Genomic DNA, 22,953 nt, shown 5'->3' with positions numbered 1-22,953 from the left:
AGACTCAAAATGGTCTCTGGCTACAGACAGAAGAGTGCATTGCATCCATAATATGCAATGATACTAAAGTGATTTATTTTTTAAAGGCATAAATCCGTAAGAAAAGAGAAAACAGGAGAGAATACAACACAGCCAAAAAAACTGGGGAGCTGAAAAGCAAAAGGATTAATATCAATATATAATGCTTATAATTTAAAAATCAAGAAGTAACAGTAAAATCACATTATTTAAAAATGAAAAAATACCCCAAAAATCAGCTAAAAGATTTAAAAGTAGACATCCTTAAAGAAAAGAAAATGAGAAACTGAGCAGGAGACTGTTTAACAATTCTGTAGACACTATGTCCATTTGGCTCTTCAAATGATGTACACATATAACTTTTAAGAAAACTAAAACATTCCTATCAAAAGAATTTAAGGTACTTAAAGTTGTTTTCTTCTTTCTGGAACTGAATGCTTTCCAAATTTTCTTCAATGAACATCACAGAAGACACTGACTTGCAGAAGAATGAAACTGAACCATTCTCTTTCACCAAACACAAAAATAAACTCAAAATGGATTAAAAAACCTAAATGTGAGACCTGAAACCATAAAAATCCTAGAAGAGAGCTGAGGCAGTAATTTCTCTGCTACTGGCTGTAGCAGTGTTTTTCTAGAATAGGTCTCCTGAGGCAAGAGAAATAACAGCAAAAAAAAATTCTGAACTACATCAAAATAAAAAGCCTCTGCACAACGAAATGAAACAATCAATAAAACTAAAAGGCAACCTATAGAATGGGAGAAGATACTTTCAAATGACATATCCGATAAATAGTATCCAACATACATAAAGAACTTATAAAATTCAACACCCATCCAAAACAAATAATCCAATTAAAAAGATGGGCAAGAGAAATAAACAGACATTTCTCCAAAGAAGATATCCAGATGGCCAACAGACACATGAAAAGATGCTCACCATCACTTATCAGGGAAATGCAAATCAAAATTACAGTGAGGCACACCTATCAGAATGGCTTAAATCAACAACACAAGAAACAACAGGTGCTGGCAAAGATGTGGTAAAAGAGGAAGCCTCTTGCACTGTTGGTGGGAATGCAGACTGGGGGCAGTCACTGTCGAAAACAGTATGGAGGTTCCTCACAAAGTTAAAAATATAACTACACCTCTGCTCTCCAAAACTACCCTACAATCCAGCAATTGCACCGCTGGATATTTACCCAAAGAATACAAAAACATTAAACCAAAGGGATACATGCACTTCGACATTTATAGCAGTATTATTTACAACAGCCAAATTATAGAAAGAGTCCAAGGGTCCACCGACTGATGAATGTATAAAGATGTGTTGTGTGTGCACACAAGACACAGACAATGGAGTATTATTCAGCTATAAGAATGAAATCTTGCCATTTGCAGTGACATGGATAGAACTAGAACTAGAGAGTATTGTGCTGAGCAAAGTAAGTCAAAGAAAGACAAATACCATTATGACTTCACTCATATGTGGAACTGAAGAAACAAATGAGCAAAAGAAAAAAAAGAGAAAGAGGCAAACCAAGAGACAGACTCATAACCATAGAGAACAAACTAATGGTTACCAGATGGGAGGTGGGTGGGGGATGGGTGAAGCAGGTGATGGGGATTAAGGAGAGCACTTGTCATGATGAGCACTGGGTGACGTATGGAAGTGTGACGTATGAATCACCATATTGTACACCGGAAACTAATATTACACCATATGTTAACTAACTGGAATTTAATAATATACTGTAATTTAACTAACTGGAATTTAAATAAAACCGTAAAAAAAAAAAAAAGGCATTGTCTTAGTTGTCTAAACCAACTACTTAATCTCTTTCCATTCTAATTGATCCTGATTTTTATCATTGGCCAACTGGCATATGGAACCATGACTGATTTATCAATCATGGTAAGGGTTTCCTCAACAGGGATTGGCTTACAAATGGGTAAGTGACAATTCTGGCTAAGACACATGAGGGCACAGTGAGTCAGGAGTCAGGTGGGCATGGAGGATGAGGGTTGAGGCAGGGATATTTTCTGGGAAGGTTATCTCATGATTTTTAAAAATGTCATAAGAAAGGTACTGTTTTTTTCTGCCTTTGGACATTCTTTTTAGAGGCCATTAAGTTTGTGGTTGCTGCAGACATCCTGGTGTCACACCATGAAGAAAAAAAGCCTAAGAACAAAAGTCAACATACTAGGATACTAGAGGAAAAATACGAAAAGAATTTGAGTGCCTGAGTTTCTGAATAAATTAAACCTAAAACCTCCTTACCTCTAGATTTCTTGAAAAGAAAGAAAATAAATGTTCACATTTCCCAAATTATTCATATTTTACTTGTAGCCAAACACTTCCTGAGATGCATGTATTACTTTCATAATCAGGAAGAAGAAAAAAAAATCAAGTTCCACTCTGTATCATTGAGTGCAACAGCTAAAACACACTACACAGTTCAAAAATCTTATAATTGATGCATACTACTTGAAAATGCCTAAGTGCATTTCAAGTATTCCAAACATTTAGTTTAAGTAACACTTCTGTTGAAACTTGCCAAACCTCTCTTTTAATCAGGGGTTAAAGTATCTTAGCTCTTGTCCTGTCTATGCCCTCAAGCAAGGCTCTATGACTTAAAATTTTCATCTTCTGACCTAAATTTTAATATTAAAATACTTAGAGGGAATTCTTAAAGGTCTGTAATATCCTCAGATCTCTGTCAAATGAAAGATATACAAATAAGGATGTTTTTAAAAGTTCTTTCCAGACTGATTTTACCTTTAAAATACATAAAATTCTATTTATATGCCACAGAATACTATTTTATATTTTTTAACCTAAATACTTAATATAAAAAATAGTATGATAAGCACATACCATCTCTCTGCAAACTATAGTCATCAGGCCAAATGTGGTCCAGCAACTTGTTTTTGATAGCCTGTGAGCTAAGGATGGTTTTTATGTTTTTAAAAGGTTATTAAGAGTGAAAAAGAAGAGAGGCACCTGGGTGGCTCAGTCAGTTAAGCGTCTGCTTTTGGCTCAGGTCATGATCTCAAGGTCCTGGGACTGAGCCCAGCATCGGGCACCCTGCTCAGTGGGGAGTCTGCTTCTCCCTTTCCCTCTGCCCCTACCCCCACGCGTGTTCTCTCTCTCCAAATAAATAAATAAAATCTTAAAAAAAAAAGGCAGGGGGGAAGAAGAGCACCTGGCTGGCTCAGGTGGAAGAGCATGTGACTCTTGATCTCAGGGTCCTGAGTTAGAGCCCCATATTGGCTGTAGAGATTACTTTAAAAAAATAAAAGAAAATAAAAATTTTTAAGATTTTATTTATTTATTTGACAGAGACACAGAGAGAGAGGGAACACAAGCAGGGGGAGTGGGAGAGTGCTGAGCAGGGAGCCTGATGTGGGGCTCGATCCCAGGACCCTGGGATCATGACCTGAGACGAAGGCAGACGCTTAACGACTGAGCCACTCAGGCGCCCCTACTTAAAAATTTTTAAAAGTTAAAAAAAAAAAAAAAAGGTAAAAAAGAAGAGGGAGAGGGAAGAACAGGTGAAGGAGGAGGCGGAAGAGAAGAAAACTCAAGAGACAATATATAGTCTACAAAAACTTAAAATATTTACTATCTGGTCCTTTACAGAAAAAGTCTAACCTCTGATATATGCCATTAAAGTATTTATATATAGGGGTGCCTAGGTGGTTCAGTTGGTTAACCATCCAACTCTTGGTTTCAGCTCAGGTCACGATCTCATGGTCATGGGATTGTCATGGGATCGAGCCCTGACTTGGGATCCCTACTCGGTGAGGAGTCTGCTTCAGATTCTCTCTCTCCCTCTGCCCTTCTCCATGCGCATGTGCACTCGCTACCATAAAATCTTTAAAACATTTATATAACATATGCTTTATGTTATATATAGTTCTCATTGTGTATTAGATATATATTTTAAATATGTATATAGTTAAATTTATACATATTTTTATGTAAGCATCTGGAATCTAAAAGCCCAACATTAACACATATCCTCTAATTTGGTTTTAAAATATACAGTATAAAAACACTAATATGGGGGGCACCTGGGTAGCTCAGTTGGTTGGGCATGTGCCTTTGGCTCGGGTCATGATCCCGGGATCCTGGGACTGAGCCCCACATCGGGTTCCCTGCTTGGCGGGGAGCCTGCTTCTCCCTCTCCCACTCCCCCTGCTTGTGTTCCCTCTCTCACTGTGCCTCTCTCTGTGTCAAATCAATCAATCTTTTAAAAAAATGGGGTGCCTGGGTGGCTCAGTCAGTTAGGCACCTGCCTTCTGCTTAGGTCATGATCCCAGGGTCCTGGGAACGAGCCCTGAATCGGGGTCCCTGCTCAGTGGGGAGTCTGCTTCTCCCTCTCCCTCCGCTACTCCTCTGCACTCGTGCTCACTCACGATCTTGCTTGCTCACTCTCTCAAATAAATGAATAAAATATTTAAAAAAAAATACCAATGTTGGGGTGCCTGGGTGGCTCAGTCAGTTAAGCATCTGCCTTTGGCTCAGGTCATGATCTCAGCGTCCTGGGATCAAGCCCTGCGACCAGCTCTCTGCTCAGCGGGGAGTCTGCTTCTCCTCTCCCTCTGCCCCCGCTTGGCATGCTCTCTCTCTCAAATAAATAAAATCTTTTAAAAAAAACAACAACACTAATATTTCATCCTAAATGTGAATGTGATGTTAAAAAGTCTGACTTAAAAAGCAATATATGTTCATTTGGAAAGCAAAGAAAATAGCTCCTCAGAAAGAAAAAAATGAAAAACCAACTTGAATTCTGCCAACCAAGAAATATAAATTTAACGGACTTTCATTCCAAGTTTATGTATAATCATCTTGTATCCCACTTTTTTTTAACCTAAAAGTCAATCCTGAGAATTTTCTCATATTATTATTTAAAAACATGTTTTCAATAGCAGCAAAATGCCACTGAGAATTTAGACTGTTCCTTTTTTACAATTACAAGGGGTGTTATACTTGACATCTTTACAGCTCTTATTGCAGACAACCATAATTCCCTTATGATAAATTCTTAGAAGTAGATTACTCGATAAAAGAATAAACTGAAGGATTCCAGAATTAGGTCCTCATACTGCAAAAGAGCTTCACTAAAACCCATCTACCATCTTTTCATACAGATATGGTTCATCCATGATCCTTTCACAGTCATTAAGGACGGTAAAAGAATACTGAAAATATCCATGTTACCTTTGCCTTTGTGGGATACGAAATACCTCAAAGAAGAGTTACCCTTTATGCTTGCTAAATCTATTTACAATACTGTCTAGGCATATATATTTCTGTAGTTCTTCCAAAGAAAACATACTACACTGCCCAATTATCCATTACTAGGGTGTGTTTCTAGTACTCAAGACTGTCTAATAGCACCCTATTAAACAACAAAATACCACCAAACTGATGGCAATGTCTCCTTCTTGAAGTTACCTCACCTGCATTGGCTTTGTTTGCTCCTTCCCCAAATGCCTGGACATGCCCCTTTCCACAAACCAAATGCCATATTTCAGATTTATCAAATATATGTACATGAAAATTGGCTATGAGATGCTCTAGAATGACTTATGAGAAAGACAGAGATGCATGTGAGCATGAGCTCTGGGCTAAAACTTAAACATCTACATATAGTCTCCAGAGACCCTCAAGATACAACACACAGCCTCCTACCTAACAAAGATTACCTTGTTTTTGTAACTAGAACTTTCTGCAAATTCAAATTTACAACAATTCTGTTTTACTTCAGTATTGCTTCACCAGAGCTTGTAATGGGTCTAAATGCCCTACTTAGGGCACCTGGGTGGCTCAGTTGGTTGGGCGACTGCCTTTGGCTCAGGTCATGATCCTGGAGTCCCGGGACTGAGTCCCGCATCGGGCTCCCCGCTCAGCGTGGAGTCTGCTTCTCCCTCTGAACCTCTTCCCTCTCGTGCTGTCTCTCATTCTCTCTCTCTCTCAAATAAATAAAAATAAATAAATGCCCAACTTATTTGGCAAGGAGATACTAATTTTATATATTTCAACAACAAAAGACAAAAATCAACATTTACCCTGCCTCCAGAAGAATACTCTACTCACGTGTAGTGCTCCTCTCCATATTTTACTCCTCAAGAAGTCACTTTAAAGCTAGTCTCCCAGTTTACAAAAAAATATGTATCTACAACGGTCAGACTGGTGAAAGAAACTGGCTCAAGAGTGAACAGAATGCAGCCAACAGAGCTCTCAAATCTGGACACTTTAACAACCCATCATTCTTTAAACATCAGGGTGAAAAAGGATTAAGGGGCATCATACTAATTAAGAAACAGAGTGAAGTCTTGCTCTTTAAGATTTCCTTCACCATCTTTAACACATAATAGGGCTGAAAATGGTGGCCCTCAGTCGGTTAAGTGTCTAACTCTTGACTTCAGCTCAGGTCATGATCTCAGGGTCGTGGGACTGAGCCCTGCGTGGGGCGGTGTACCCGGCATGGAGTCTGCTTGAGATTCTCTCTCTCTCCCTCTGCCCCTCCACCCAACTCATGCTCACTTGCTCACTCTCTAAAAAAATAATAAAAAAAAAAAATGAATAGGGCTGAAATGTTTTCTCCCAAAAAAGTCTGATGGGGCGCCTGGGTGGCTCAGTCATTAAGCGTCTGCCTTTGGCTCAGGTCATGATCCCAGGGTCCTGGGATGGAGCCCCGCATCAGGCTTCCTGCTCTGTGGGAAGCCTGTTTCTCCCACTCCCCCTGCTTGTGTTCCCTCTCGCCGTCAAATAAATAAAATCTTTAAACAAAAAAACAGTCTGAAGAATAGGGATCCCAGATGTTAACAGTCAACTGTGTGTATTTTTTTTTTCCTAAAATATTTTTTTAAGATTTTATTCATTTATTCATGAGAGACAGAGAGAGAGAGAGAGAGAGAAGCAGAGGGAGAAGCAGGCTCCCAAGGAGCAGGGAGCCCGATGCGGGACTCGATCCCAGGACCCTGGGATCATGACCTGAGCCGAAGGCAGATGCTCAACCATCTGAGCCACACAGGCGCCCAACTGTGTGTATTTTTATCTTGGTTCTGCCACTTGCTAACTATATGATCTTGGTTGGTTTACTCTTAAGTTTTAAACTTTCATTTTCTCATTTGTATACATGGAATTTCACATGCACTTTATACAGTTATTTAAGATTAAATGAGATCATGTATGAAAACACTCTAGCACAAGTAACACTCAGTATTTATTAAATGAATGAGTGGAAAGAGAATATACTCTGTTTAAGGAGCAAATTAAAGACAGTTACCTGTAACAAATCTCTATTTGCATGTTTATCTGAAAGTGTTTGCCACTGTATACAGAATACGATACATGTCTCTTATCCCAAATAAATTCTTCCTTTGAATTCTGCCTTCATCCCAGATTATTTTCACTTATTGACTATAAACACCTAGTAAACCATGTAATAACACCCCCCCAAAAATGAAATATTTGCTTAGAACATGTCACTACAAATGCATTTAGGTGGAGTATTATGGAATTACAAAGCACGAGCTGCTTCTTGACCTTCAAATGTATTAATAAGAATGTGCTAATACCCATCTTTTTTACAACTTGATTTTCTAATCTATAAAACATTTGACATTTATACAGAATGCAGCAAGAAAATGCTGAACACAGTGCTTTTAGAGCTGCATCTGTCTACTTTAAAAACTTACTGAGAAATGCTGAAGTAATTCATCTTTCTCCTCCTCAATGAATCCCCCAACTGATAGTGCTTTGGGGCGGTGGTCCACCACCATGTGATTCAGTGAGCCCCTTCCTCTTCCTCCACGGCCTCTGCCTCTTCCTCGACCTTGAGAGGACATGGTCTTTCCTCGACCCACAGGTAAAATACCTAATCGTGCAGCCTGAGTAACAACAAAAGGTAGAATATAATATACACTGTCAGACTGAACCCTGGAAAACAGAGGAAGAAAACAGTGTTACTTGAGGTGTTAAATGTAGTGGGTAACTCCTCTTAAATCTCACCTCAACCTGTAACTGACTGAGTTTTTTCCGTAACTCTGTTGTGTCCTCTCCTGAGGATAGCCTCTTGTGAAGGTCCAGTTCAGTATCTAATAGTTCTTTCTGAGCCTTTGGAAAAATTAAGAGTAAAAATGTATTTGTTAAAAAAAAAACGAATTTGTTAGATAACGTCTAAGATCTTATTCAGAATAGTATCCTAACAGGATGACACACATCTCTTTTGGCAAAATGAGAGTAAGAGGATGCAATAAACCTGAGTGTTTTAGGGAAGGTTAACTGCGCAAAAACACAGACAGTATACTGACATTAGTAAAGGTAATAAGCAGTATTACTGCTTAAGATGACCTAAAAATCAGACCTTGGAAACAGTCAACTGAGAAGAGGGAGCTGAGAATAATTTTCTAATAATAAACAGTCATAAACGAAACAACCGGGCAAAATAAATTACATAGGAAATATTCGTTAATGGTACAAACATAAATAATAGCTACATAATTGCTTTCAGATTTGAATCCTACAACTATTGCCATTCTTTTTTTGGTGCGAGGGACAAACTATCCATCTTTAGATGGTGTGACCGTGAGAAAACTAAGCCCCCCTTTTACTTTCTAACTCTTAAAATGTGTATATGTTCCTTCTATAATTGGGGAACATTTCAATAAAAATATTTTACTACATTTTTTCAAAGCAATCTTGATGAAATACTTTATTTCCCTCCAGTAATATAGAGAACCACAATTTCAACTGTATTATAATATTGTACATAAAAATTTGCATTCTATATATATGATAAAGTTATTATTCTGAGTTCTCAAAGAGCCAGAAATTAATCTAAAACTCCACTCAGAGCTGTGGTATAATGGAACCAATGCGTACAGCAAGTATTCTCCCAGGGTAAGGAAACAAATGGCAATTAACAAAATTAGACTATAAATGGATCTAGAACTTCTGATTAATCTTTTCAACAGAATGCCCCATTTTTACCCATATAAAGCCAATGATACCTTTTGAATATTAAAAGAGATAGTTCCACTGTACTATAATATTAGAGAAACAATCCATGAAACAGGAAAATACACTTTTTTTTTTGCCGTCACTCTAGCAATTTCATCTTCAGGAAAGGGAATCAAAAATCCAGTCAAAAAACACATCTTTGTTCAAAGAGGGTATTAGCACCTCTTTCAAAGACAGTACACAGAATATATAGAAACATTTTTAAGAAACTATTACTCTAATTGTCTCCCCATTAGACTATTAGCTACCTAAGGGTTTCAGTGTACTTTCAAGAGCCAAGCATATAACAGATGTTCAACAATCCTATGCTGAATGGAAAATGCAAATAGATACCTCTGTTTTTGTCTTTACTTTAGATGGTGTGGAGACTGCAGAAGATGTTTTTAATTCATCTTTCAATTGTGAGATCTTTTCACCAAGCTCTTTCAAAGTCTTCATTATGTTTGCTCTCTCTTCTGGTTTCATGTTTTTGTTCTTTTCTAGCTTAGATATTAGCATCTATAAAATAAACAGAAAAAAGTAAAACTACACTTAGTAAATTTTAATATAAATAACCCTTGTAAACTTTACTATGAGGGATATCTTTGTAAAATCCACTGTAGCCATCAATTCCAGCAGGCAAATAATGAGCTCTTATCTTACCTTCTGGCATTCTATTTGTTTTTCTAGCACTTCTTGCCTCTTTTTCCTCATGTCTTGTTGTAGCTTCAATGCTTCCTATATGAATACATTAAAAAAATTAGTAATGGATAACAAAATTTGCCAATGTTTGCATACATTTGATAAAATACCAATTCATTTCTTCTGGGTCATCCCTATGCTGTACAAGAAAAATTTTGCTCCTAATCAAAAAATAGCTGAAACCAGAGATGAAACCTTTAAATATATTTTCTGTATAAGAGTTTATATTTATAACTGTACTTTAAAAAATATTTAAAATGCCAAACACTGTACCTACGACATTTACATCACTTTTGAATGTATTTATGAAGAAAATGACATGACATGAATGTACTTACGAAGAAAAACAAGAGCTGTTCTCATTTGCCCGTGTAATAAGCCAATCCTTATTTTTCAGGCTTAAAGTTTAAAAAATCTGAGATGAAGCTAGAGGACAGAAGTCATAGCAAATTCTATGGATTTCTGCCAGGAAAATATTGCCTCTCACTCCTCTCTGTTAATCAAATCTCTAATTATACTGAGACAATACATATAAATACCTATTTTATTTGAAAAACTCTTATTTGAGTTTAAATTTAAAAAGATAATGAAACTCAGGAGTCATATGAATAACAACTACATAAATGTTTTACTTTATGTGAAACATTGTCTAACTTACAAAGCAAGAGAGGAATTAAAAGAGGAAATAATGAAATAAAACTGTCTGCTTCTTTACCTTGAAGGAAAAAACAAAAGAGGACAACTCAGTGTCATTTATTTTTATATGGAAAAAATTCTTTCCTTGTGCTTGATGTAGCCACTGAAAGGCAATTGCAAAATACTTTTTTGTCTGTTCATCTTTCTTCCCAAATGTACACTACATAAAGAAGCAACTAAATAAATATTTTAATGTAGTTCCCTAACAACATGAACTATTCAAATGTGTTAACATAATCACTTAAGAATTCAATGGGTCGTTTCCTCTTTAAGGAAATTAGAATAAAACCTGTTACCTGCTTCTTTTTAAGAACTTCTTGAACATCATGAGATTTAGACCCTGAACAAAGTTTTGAAGGTGTCTTTAAGTTTGAGGAGCTGTAAATCATTTTTGGATGGCCTGGAGCTGAAAATATCTATGAAACACAAATATAATTAAATTAAATTTTAGAAAAGCTTTCAAGTAGTTTTTTTAGAAAGAATGCATGTATTTGGTTCTTTTCAGGAGCTAAACTTTTTTTTTTACATTTAAAAACTTCATATATAAAATGAGTTTCTTATGTATACATAAATTCAACTGTCAAATATAAAAACAAAAATTAATTTTAGCAATAATGTGTTTCATAATGCAATCACATTATTCCCCTTCTCCTTATATTTTTTTAATTGAGAGAAAAAGAACTGCAGCCCCTTATATCTAGAAGCTGACCAACTACTCTGAGTGAGGCCTTACTGTCCTGTTAAACAAAAACAATTTCACAGAATATCAACCTCCAACATGGCCACTCTTGGGACCAGGATAGGTCAAGACAAAAACAAGATCACTCCACAGTCATTACTGAACAGACACAAAAAAGAGGAATACTATCTAAACAGTAAAAACGACTAAGTCTCTCTCTAACCTAACAGGAATGACTGCAGCTTCTTTACCAATTACAGCTTTAGCCTCATTCTAGTTTTCCCTCCTTCTAGGTTAAGACTAATGAAGACATCTGATCACAGAATTACTCCTGTTTCCTTAAACCCTCCTTCAAATCACCTAACACAGGATTAAGGTACTTTGTAATCATAATCTTATTATATTTAATCAAATGTAATAATCAAACAAGTTGTTTCATCACAGATCTCAGCAAAGTGGTGGTCATCTCTACTGTGCTGGTTTTGGTATTTAGATTCCTTTCCCCTCTGAACAGACCACTCTCCAGTTAGTCTTCCCTTAAGGCATAGCAGAACTACATGGTACAGTACAATCTCTCTGGTTCAAGTCTTTCCTAACACATGCTCCTCTTTTATTTTTTAATTAAATATGATATAAGGGACACAGAATATAATATTGAGAAGTTCACAGAAAACTCAATTGTGTAAATAACATCATTAAATATTCGTAACCAAATACAAAACTTCTCTCAATCATACAATAGTTAACTGTCCTCAAAATTAAGCTAGTTTAACTACACAAGTCTCTGAAGTACTGTAGGAACCCTACATAGCTGAAATTCATGTTTTTATTTAAAAAAAAATGGCAACACCTATAATTTACTGACCACTTAGTACGTATTCAACACTCCCCTTCCATGCTTTACTAACACGAAATTTTTCAATCCCACAGCAACTCACTGAAAAGGGAACCAATGTTCCCGAGTTATCTAATACAGCCAGTAAGAGGCAGGTCAAGTCAGTTGAGGCTGTCTGACTTCCAAATCGGTAAAACTGTCTTTGTTTTGGTATCTTTTTATAATAGAATTTTTGAAACAAAAGAGTTATAATTACCAATCTGATCCATCACCAAGCACCAACAATTATCGGGACATAAAATACATTAGTTCCCCCTTATCCACAGTTTGGCTTTCCATGGTTTCAATTACACGTGAGGTCAACTGTGGTCTGGAAACAGATGACCCTCTGACTCATCAGAAGGTCGTCAGTAGACTAACACTACGTCACAATGCCTGTATCATTCACCTCACTTTACCTCATCATGTAGGCATTTTATCATCTCACATCATCACATGAATAAGGATGAGTACAGTACAATATTTTGAGTGACCTCTCTTTTATTAAAGTCTACTGTTATAACTGTTCCATTTTATTATTGTTATTCATTTCATTGTGCCTAATTTATATATTAAACTCTATTATGCATAGGGATATACAGGAAAAAAATAGTATATATATAGGGCTTGGTACTATCTATCGTGTCAGGCATCCACTGGGGGTCCTGGAACCCTGCAGATAAGGGGAGACCACTATAATCTTGTTTTACTTAAGTCCCCAACTCCACATTCATACCAGACACCATGTTGTTCTGTCTGTAAATATTTCAGTTGTATCTTTAAAGGATAAGGACCTCTTTTTTAAACATAACCACAATATGGAGTGCCTGGGTGGCTCGGTCATTAAGTGTCTGCTTTCAGCTCAGGTCATGATCCCAGGGTTCTGGGATCGAACCCCGCATTGGACTCCCTGCTCCGCGGGAAGCCTGCTTGTCCCTCTCCCACTCCCCCTGCTTGTGTGCCCTCTCTCGCTGTGTCTCTCCCCATCAAATAAATAAAATCTTTAAAATAAATAAATAAACATAACCACAATACCATCATCACACTGAAAAGATAACTCCTTAATATGATTAGATATTCACATCCTAAGATTGTATTGTAATTTTCTAAACATTTTTCCCCATTTGGATTGGGATCTATTAAGGTCCATCTACTGCAACTGGTTATATCTCTTTTAAGTCTCCTTTAATACTGTTTCATTTCCCATCTCTTTCTTTTCCTTGCAAATTGTTGAAGAAACCACGTCACTCATCCTGCAATATTCACCACAGAATTATATGATATTCTGGTAACATGTTCTGCTGTCCTACGAATTTCCTTTAAATTAGTGAGTAGATCTAGAGCCTTTATGACAATTTCTCATTCTTTGACAGGATTCTAGAAATCTCTGACAACTTCATTTTCTGGCTGGATAAAATATTCTAGGATCATCTGGAACACTGTCAGCTCCAAATCTGGGGAGAGCCATTTCTTCAAGAACCCCTGGCTCCACTGAGTGCTTGGGAGGGTGCAGGGGGTAATTACCCTTGGAATGATTATTATTTCTTGATCTTTCCAGTGAGGAGATTTAAGAAATGTTCTAGAGGGCACCTGAGTGGCTCAGATGGTTAAGCATCTGCCTTCAGCTCAGGTCATGATCCCAGGGTCCTGGGATCGAGCCCCTCATTGGGCTCCCTGCTCAGTGGGGAGCCTGCTTCTCCCTCTGCCTCTCTCTCTCTCATGAATAAATAAAACATAAAAAAAAAAAAAACTGCACCTTTAAAAAAAAAAAGAAATGTTCTAGAGTTTTTTACTGCTTATTTGTTTTCTAAGATAAAACTATCTGAATTCCTTGAAAAACTCAGGAATTAAGGGGTGCTGACCCCCCATCCCACAGCCAAAAATCCACTTATTTAACTTTTGACTCCCCCAAAACTTAATAGCCTACTGTTGACCAGAGCCTTACTGATAACATGAACAGTCAATTAACACATACTCTGTATGTTACATACTGTACTTATAATAAGCTATAGAAAATGTTCAGAAAATCATAAGAGAAAATACATTTACAGTCTTTACTGTAATTATTTTAAAAATCCATGTTTAAAAGAGCCCAGATGTCCATCAATGGATTAATGGATAAAGATGTGGTATTTATAAATATATATACTCAGCCATCAAAAAGTATGAAATCTTAGGGCACCTGGTGGCTCAGTCGGTTAAGCGTCTACCTTCAGCTCAGGTCATGATCTCAGGATGCTGAGACTGAGCCCCACATGGGGCTCCTTACTCAGTGGGGAGCCTGCTTCTCCCTCTCCTCCCTGCTCATGCTCTCTCTCACTATCTCTCTCTCTCTCAAAGAAATAAACAAAATTAAAAAAAAAAAAAAAAAACTTGTCTGAATAAGTTTAAAGACGTAATTGTGTACCAGCAAAAGAATTCTTTAAAAAAAAAAAAAAGAATGGAATCTTGCCATTTGAAACAATGTGGACAGAACTAGAATGTGTTATGCTAAGCAAAATAAGTCAGAGAAAGACAAATACCATATGATTTTACTCATATGTGGAATTTAAGAAACAAAACAGATGAACATAGGGGAATGGAAGGAAAAATAAAATAGTATAAAAACAAAGAGGGAGATAAATCATAAGAGACCCTTAACTATAGAAAACAGGGCGGCTGGAAGGGAAGTGGGTTGGGGTGGAATAACTAGGTGACGGGCATTAAGGAGGACACTTGATGGAATGAGCACTGAGGGTTATATGCAACTGATGAATCACTGAATTCTACCCCAAAATTAATAATACACTATATATTAACCTGAATTCAAATAAATCATAAATAAATAAATAGACAAATAAATAATAAAGATCCATGTTCAGGTGGACCCAGCACAATTCAAATCCATGTTGCTCAAGGATCAACCATACTTTTAATTCAAAGCAGGACTACAGTGTTTTTACTTAATCTCATCTACTGTACACTTTTCAACCACACTAAAAATCTTAGTTATCAGTGACAACAATACAATTCATTTGATTTATCCTACAATGCTCACAAACCAGTTTCAGAATAACAACACTGCCAACAAGACTACTGAAAAATACTTTTTAAAATTGCTTTTTGTGGGGCGCCTGGGTGGTACAGTTGGTTAAGTGTCCAACTCTTGGTTTCAGCTCAGGTCGTGATCTTAGGGTTGTGGGACTGAGCCCCAAGTCAGGCTCCAAGCTCAGTGCAGTCTGCTTGGGTGGTTTCTCTCTCCCTTTCTCTGCCCCTCCCCCCCAAGTGCTCAAGCTCATGCACGCACTCTCTCTCCTTCTCTCTCAAATAAGTATTTTTTAAAAATTGCTTTTTGTCCTCAGGGCTTATCTCACTACAAATCTATAGTCACGTAACTGTTTTAAAGTACCTTTTATGCAAACATTAGTTAATTTGTTTCATTTTTCTAATTTTGAGATGACTTTTTCATTTTATGCATATATATGCATTCACCATTTACATGGTTCCAAGACAAATCTCCAAAACAAGACATAGTCAAAGCTGTCTAGTTTCTTCTATTCTTGCTGTAACCACCAAGATTTAAATTTTAGGAATTAAAAAAAAATTTTTTAATTTTAGGAATTTTTGTTTCTGTTAATAAGCAAATATTTATATGTGTTCATGGGACCTACTTATTTACACTAACAGGGCTGACTATATATGTTTTGTTCCATTTTACTTTTTTTAACCTAATATAGCCTGATGATCACCTCATGGTTCATATGAACATCCTCCTCATTCAACTGTAAAGTTGCACATACGCTCTTCTATGGATGTACTACTACATTTTAAGTAACTAGTCCCCTATTGATGGGCATCTGGGTTGTTTGCAGTCCTTTGCTATCATAAAGCGTCTACAATTACTAGCCTTGTACATGTATTTTTTGTTTGACAAATGTACTTTTAGCATACATTTTGAGGAGGATTACTGGTTTAGAATAAATGCATACATAATTTTGCCAGACACTGCCAAATTTGCTTTCATGGGGGTTGTACCACTTAGCATTTCCACTGGCATCTAAATCTCAAGATCTTTTTAGAAATTATCCTAGTTTATTATGTAATTTTAAAAATGGATCTAATTTTATCTTTTCTATATGGCTAGCCAGTTATCCAAACACCATTTATCAAAAACTCTGTATTTTCCTCACGACCTAAGATACTGTTTTGACATCTAAAAATTCCTATTTGCCAAGAAGTATATTTCTCGTCTTTTATTCTGTTCCGCTGGTCTATCCATGTGCCAGCTGACTTGGGTTATACAGACTTCGTAGTATTTTTTAATGTCTAGTAGGGCTAGCCGTCCCTTGTTCTTTTTCAGAATTTTTCAGACCCTCTTTGAAATAATCACCATTGTGGAAAGTCACTGTACAGATATAATAGTCCTAAAAGCAAAGAAACTACTTAAAATACATTCCAAAGTTTGACTTCTGATTACAACCAGAATCTTCTTCATTACGTTCTTAAAGAGGAAAAGAATGCACTAAGAAAGACATCTATTAATAAATGGCTAAATTCTCAAATTCCTACTTCGCTTTGAATAGGAAAAAAAATTTAGCCAATTTTTGGCAGAATCATGGAAATTAGAGAAGTATACCTGCCACACTTAGGTTAGCTCTCACATTTACCTTGACTGAAGAAACAAGACACTACAAATATTGATGAAAGTCAATTTCTTAATTTCTCTGTGTTGCTGAACAGCCTTAAATATATCTGAGGATCGCAGAAATACATACCTGGCAATCCTCTCCAGCACCACCTGACTGATTCAGTAAGTGTGATGCATCACTCTGGTTACCACTTGCATGTCCAAGACGATGTTTAACAGGAACTTTGTTAAGAACATAGGCCCCTGATGTCTGTGGTTTACTCATTATCTGCACACACAAAATAAACACATATGTGGGTAAAAGTTTTTAAAACGCCCAGGAATGATACAAATTCAGGGTGGTGATTACCATGGGGAAGAAAATAAAGAAATGAGAAGCGAGGGTGCTTCAATTATCTGTAAGGTTTTATTTTTTAAAGTGGTAGATATACAAACGATTGCTATTATCCATACTTCTATGGATGTCTGAAAAATGTCATAACAAAATGCATGCATATATGTATATATGCTCATATAGATAAACATTTCTAATAGTTTTTTAAATGTTCCCTTTAAGGAATCTGGGGGTTTTAACTGATGGTAGTTCCTATCAATAACAGTAATTCGGTGCATGCATATATGCATATATGCTCATTTGGATAAAAACGCATGCATATATGTATATATGCTCACACAGATAAAAATTTCTAATAATTTTTTAAATGTTCCCTTTAAGGGATTTGGGGGTTTTAATTGATGGTAGCTTATAACAATAACAGAACAGGGTCTAAGAGATCATACAGCTGACAGTATCACTTTTATACACCATTTGGCCAACATCTGGGGAAAGCATTTGCCTTTGGGCTCTAACATGAAGTGGAACAGACAAAAGAAATCCTGGCTTAGGTGCAAATAAAAAGGATGATGACCGGAGTTAAGACTACGTATCGTAAAAATCTTTAAAAAAAAAAGGGGGGGGGGGCGTCTGTTATCATTAAGCGTCTGCCTTTGGCTCAGGTCACGATCCCAGGGTCCTGGGATCAAGCCCTGCATTGGGCTCCCTGCTCCGCGGGAAGCCTGCTTCTCCCTCTCCCACTCCCCCTGCTTGTGTTCCCTCTCACACTGTCAAATAAATAAAATAAAATCTTTAAAAAAAAAAAAAAGAAAACTATGTACGGTAAGAAATCCTTTTTAAAAATCTGAATGCATTTAACTGAAACAAGAGAACACTAGAAAAAGGTTATCATTATCATCAATAATGGAATGGCTCTAGTGCATAGTAGTTTGTTCTTTCCTTCCTTCATCTATTCATTCAAGTGTATTGTGAGCCAGGCCTTGTTTTAGGCACGGAAGACAGAATGAAGAGACAAAATCCCCACTTTCTTGGAGCTTACATTTCAGTTTTAAAAGTTTTAAGAGCTTTTTAGAAGAGTTTTCTACATGGAAAAATTAAGACAGAAGAGTGGGTACAAGGATAACAGATTCTAACACAAAACAAAGCAAAAGTTCTAGATTCAGAGTTGTCTGGTAGTGGACAGTTACTGTATTTTAGTGTTGAGAAGAATCACTAAGGGTACTTCTTTAACATGTAGATTTATGTGCCTCATATCTAGAGACTGACTATAAGTTTGGGGAGATAAGGCCCAGGAATTTGTACCCAGGTAATCAATTCCAGTAGAAGAACAGCACTTGTCAAACTTTACGGTTCCTAAGAATCATCTGGAGATCTTGCTTAGGCCCCAACCATAGTGATTCCAACTGAGTAAATAGGGGTGACGTCCAAGAAACTGCATGTCTAATAAGTTCTCAGGAGATGAGATGCTGCGGTCTGTAGATAAAACTGAGTGGCTTTAATGTAGAAGACCTAAGGACCCAAACTGAGAAACAACGATCTAGATAGAGGGTGGGACCAGAGGACCTCTCATTCTCTGTGAACCAGTGGATTACCTTCTGGATACCCCCATGTACCGTTGAGGGAGGAGACTGGGCCACCAGCACCTGCTGCTGATGAAGGTGCTGTGGCAGATGATGGTGCTGCTGTGACAGGTGACTAAGTGTTTGTTGTTGCTGCAGGAGTAGCTGTGTTGGAGACTGTAGTGCTGGCTGCTCGTTATTTTCTCTATGCCACAGAACCCGAATGAATCGGTTGTTTAGAACTGCTTCAGTACTGGAAATGGCCTTCCTGGCCTCCTCATTAGTAAGATACTGGATGAGGGCTGCTTCTGGATCTCCCTTAAAAGCAACCTGTAAGAAAAAACAAAAGCATCAAGCAAAGCACCCCAGGGAAATTAACAAATAGTTAAATTCAAGTAAATTATTGATAAAGAATTCAAAAGCAGAGAACAGCCTGCTGAAATCCATTCTGAATACTTTGTAAAGTTCTCCATCCCTCTAAAGGATAATATGCATATTTTCCAAAATTATACAGTAAAGAATATTATCTTATTCAACAAATAATCCTAGTAATGTTACCTAACCACTTGGGGAAAAGTTGTTAGATCCCTCCCAGATACCTTACATTCAAATAAACTCCAGAAAAAGAAACTATTTTACAATACCCCAAAAAACCTGATAAAAACACAAAGGAAAAAAGGTGGATATCTGTATAATCTGAGTGTCTGGAAAATCTTTTTATGCATACATATCAAAGTCGGATGCATAAAGACAAAGAACAGTAGATTCTATCACATAAAATTTTAAAATCTGTCAATCCGCATAGGCCCTAAACTGAATGATGAATGGAAAAAGTATTTTTTATATGACAAGCAGTGGCTTAGAAAAGCACTACTGTAAATACCTTCATAAAGAATGGGCAAAGACAATAGGCATATCCAAAAAAACCCTACAAAAGATCTATATAAATTAGAAACCTATTTTTAAGAAGTTAAAACAAGTATAATTTTTCACTTATGAAACTGGCTAAAAAAATTTTAATGGATCCATATTACAGTGTTGATGAGGCTTCATACAGTGCATTTAGGAGTACCAATTGGCACAACCCTTTTGGAGAACCATTTGGCAGCTCAAATAAAAAGTCTTAAAATTCCCTTTAATTCAGTAATGCATCATAAAAAAATAATGAAGGTTCAGCGACAAGGTGGCTCACCATAGCATTGTTTTTATATAAAGGAATAGAAACAACAGAAATTCCCAAAAACAAAGAATAGTAAATAAATGATGGCCTATAGCTAGGGACTGATTTATAACCCCTTCCCAAATTCTTATGTTGAAATCTTCACCCCCCAGTGTGACTACATTTGGAGTTAGAGCTTTTAGGAAACAAAGTTAAATGAGGTCATAACAGTGGGGTCCTAATCAGATGGTACTGGAAGCCTCATAGAAAGAGGAAGAGATCTCTCTCCTCTTCCACAATTCGAGGACACAGCAAGAAAGTGGCCATCTGCAAAGCAGAAAGAGAATCCTTGTCAGGAACCAAACTGGCCAGCACCTTAACTTTGGACTTCCCCCCAAATAAGTTTTTGTTGTTTAAGCCACCCAGTCTATGGTATGTTTTATGGAAACCAGACGAGACTCAGCTACCAAACTACATTAAGCCATCTTATTTTTCTAAATGCCATAAATAATAATGACCCAGGAAACACGTAAGAGAAAAAAAGTAGTCAGAAACATTTGGTATGACTTTGTATTCTTGAAGTGTGTAAAGTATTTTTAAAAAGAGAACATGTGGGGTGCCTGGGTGGCTCAGTTGGTTAAGCGTCTGCCTTCGGCTCAGGTCAAGATCCCAGGGTCTTGGGATCGAGCCCTGCATCGGGCTCCCTGCTCAGCGGGGAGCCTGCTTCTCCCTCTCCCTACGCTTGCCGCTCCCCCTGCTTGTGCTTTCTCTGTCAAATAAATAAAATCTTTAAAAATAAATAAATAAAAATAAAAAGAGAACACGTGTAAGTATGCATATGTGTGTTTTCCCACATAAACAAATATAGTATGTCTTTTCATTGAAATATTAATAACTGTTATTGCAAAGTAGTGCTATTTAGGTGATTTGTTTTTTTCACTTTTGTTTAATGTATTTCCAATCATCTATAAAATTAAACATGTACTACATTCAGGGACAAAACCTGCTTAAAAATCTCTCAAAAAAAAATCTTTCAAAAAGATTTCTTTGAGTTCTTTGAAATATCAAATTTCCTAATACTACTTTCTTAGCTCAGTTATATAAATCACATTTTGGTTTGATGACAACATTAACCATCAGGGGTGACTAACTGAAACTGCAAATTAATGAGACCTTCAAGTACTCTCAATCACAGCGTAACACTTAACCACAAATTCATAAATTGGAGACAGAATACAAAAGCTACAATTTATGAGATATTAAATAACATGTTACACACTGACTAAAATTCTCAAGATTAGAACCATCCTTAAACAATTACTATTTCACTACAATATGAGTCATTCAGTAGAAAAAACTGCAATCTTAGAAATCACCAAAAATCTCACCTACCTAATGAGAACACTAAAGCAGATTAAAAAGTCATTTGTCCAGAGATAGCACTATGAACAAAAATAGGCTAACTAGCCTCTGTGTCTTTCAGGAAGAAGTTGTGGATAAACAAATGCATAAAAAAACAAATTCAACTTAACAGTTTCATCATAAAGTTGGGCATAGAGCTATATAGTGGAGCTTAAAACACTTAGCAAAGACAATCAGACTAATTACTGGCTCATTTAAGCAAAGTGAACTGGTAAGAATAATTTCAAAGATGCATAAAACCACATTAATTCTGTCACCAACCTAGGCACATTTACCTGGATGTTTACAATAGTTCCAAATTTGCTGAAGTGTTCGTTGAGCTTGGTAATGTTGTTCAATTCCTGAGGGATTTTCTTGACTTCTAATTTGGTGTTTGTATACTGATTCTTTCTCAAGAATCCTGGTTTACTCTGACTGTTATTCCCTTGCCTGAAAAGAATATTAATAGATCTTGATTAATTCCACCTTATGCCTAGCCACGAGAAAGGCCAACAAATAATTTAAGTTTATATGTATTGAAGTGTCATCTGTAAGACATTCTTACATTCTTGAGAAAGTACTTAACATTCTTCAGAAATTACTAAATAATTTTCACATTTTCCTTTTACATGGGAACAGAACAGGTGGAGAGAAAGAAAAAAGATTAAAAAGAGCAAAAGATCACAAAATGAAAGAGGCCCAAATAAGAATAAAAATCAAATCCTAAAGAGATCCACGACAATTACCAAGGAGTCTAACTTTAAAGCAAGGAAAGAACATTTTTTTTATGGAGTATTTTTCAACTTCTGCAAAAGTACGTAAGTTTTTCTTCTTTTCTATTCATTTCCAGTGTCTCAATAATTCTTAATACTGGGCTAGGCCTATATATAATAAATACAAATTACTAATATCTATTATTAATATTGTTAGCTCTTCCATTTTAAGATGTTCCAATGATGCCTCTGGGAACCCTAACTTTGAGACACATAGTTTGAAAATCATTGATTAATGACAACTCTTAATTTTTCAAATTTACTAATGCACACAAAAATAACAAAAACACCAATTAGATGTTACTAAGTAGCAAATTATCTTACTTTCCCAGCCAAGGTTTCTTTGTGAGTGGCCCTTCCAAACCACTTATAGCTCTTTTCCGGCTATCTGGCTCAAGAACTACTCTGGTTATGTTGCTATTAATTGAAACAGGAACTGGTGGTTCAGTCTGGATGACAATGTTAGCAGCTGTTGGAAACAAAAATTAACATTACTAACAATGCATGGTATTTGGGGAATTTCAAGTGATTAAAATATTTAGCCTAAAAGCTAAAAAAGCACAGTGAACAGCACCCAACTACCATTTCCTTTTCAGAAATGCTTAACAGCAAGAAAAAATTATCAACTGCCTTTTTCTCCTTTGTTAAAAATACAATATCCAAAATACAATATCCGAGTTTAAAAAGTCATAGGCAACTCCAATGTAATAACTGATTCAGGCAAGGATCCTCAATGGATGCAACAAAAGAAAAAAAAAGCAGTGAAAGACTGTTAGAGAACAAGATTTTTTTTTTTAGAAATTTCTTTTTTTTTTAAGACTATTTGAGAGAAAGAAAGTGTTCATGGGGGGGGCACACAAGCAAGTGGGGAGGGATAGATGAGAGGGAGAAGTAGGCTCCCAGCTGCCTGGGTGAGCAGGGAGCCCAATGGGGGGTTAAATCCCGGGACTCTGGGATCACGACCTGAGCTAAAGGCAGATGCTTAACCAACTGAACCACCCAGGTGCCCTGAGAACAAGATACTTATATGGTGCCAAAGTACCACTCACAAATGATTACACTACAAAGGAGAGATCTAACAATTATCATCTCAGGCAAGCAATCAAACTTAGCAC

At 36.6% G+C, this 22,953-nt stretch overlaps 1 protein-coding gene across 4 annotated transcripts in view; it reads right to left on the bottom strand.

Moving 5' to 3' along the window:
* RBM27 (RNA binding motif protein 27) overlaps positions 1 to 22,953 on the bottom strand; it is a 72,256-nt gene that overhangs the window by 10,391 nt on the left and 38,912 nt on the right. For all 4 annotated transcript variants that reach the window (XM_027605719.2, XM_027605721.2, XM_027605720.2 and 1 more), the window contains 9 exons: positions 22,163 to 22,307; positions 21,362 to 21,515; positions 18,539 to 18,835; positions 16,740 to 16,880; positions 10,729 to 10,848; positions 9,698 to 9,772; positions 9,389 to 9,553; positions 8,045 to 8,149; positions 7,732 to 7,923 (listed from right to left, as the gene is read on the bottom strand). In XM_027605719.2, the coding sequence (XP_027461520.1) occupies positions 7,732 to 7,923; positions 8,045 to 8,149; positions 9,389 to 9,553; positions 9,698 to 9,772; positions 10,729 to 10,848; positions 16,740 to 16,880; positions 18,539 to 18,835; positions 21,362 to 21,515; positions 22,163 to 22,307 (1,394 nt within the window). The remainder of the gene's footprint in view (positions 1 to 7,731; positions 7,924 to 8,044; positions 8,150 to 9,388; positions 9,554 to 9,697; positions 9,773 to 10,728; positions 10,849 to 16,739; positions 16,881 to 18,538; positions 18,836 to 21,361; positions 21,516 to 22,162; positions 22,308 to 22,953) is intronic.

Source organism: Zalophus californianus, chromosome 5 (assembly GCF_009762305.2).
Source record: "Zalophus californianus isolate mZalCal1 chromosome 5, mZalCal1.pri.v2, whole genome shotgun sequence".
NCBI lineage: Eukaryota > Metazoa > Chordata > Mammalia > Carnivora > Otariidae > Zalophus > Zalophus californianus.
Note: the sequence above shows the minus strand (reverse complement) of the source record. Positions and strands in the feature narration are given on the sequence as shown.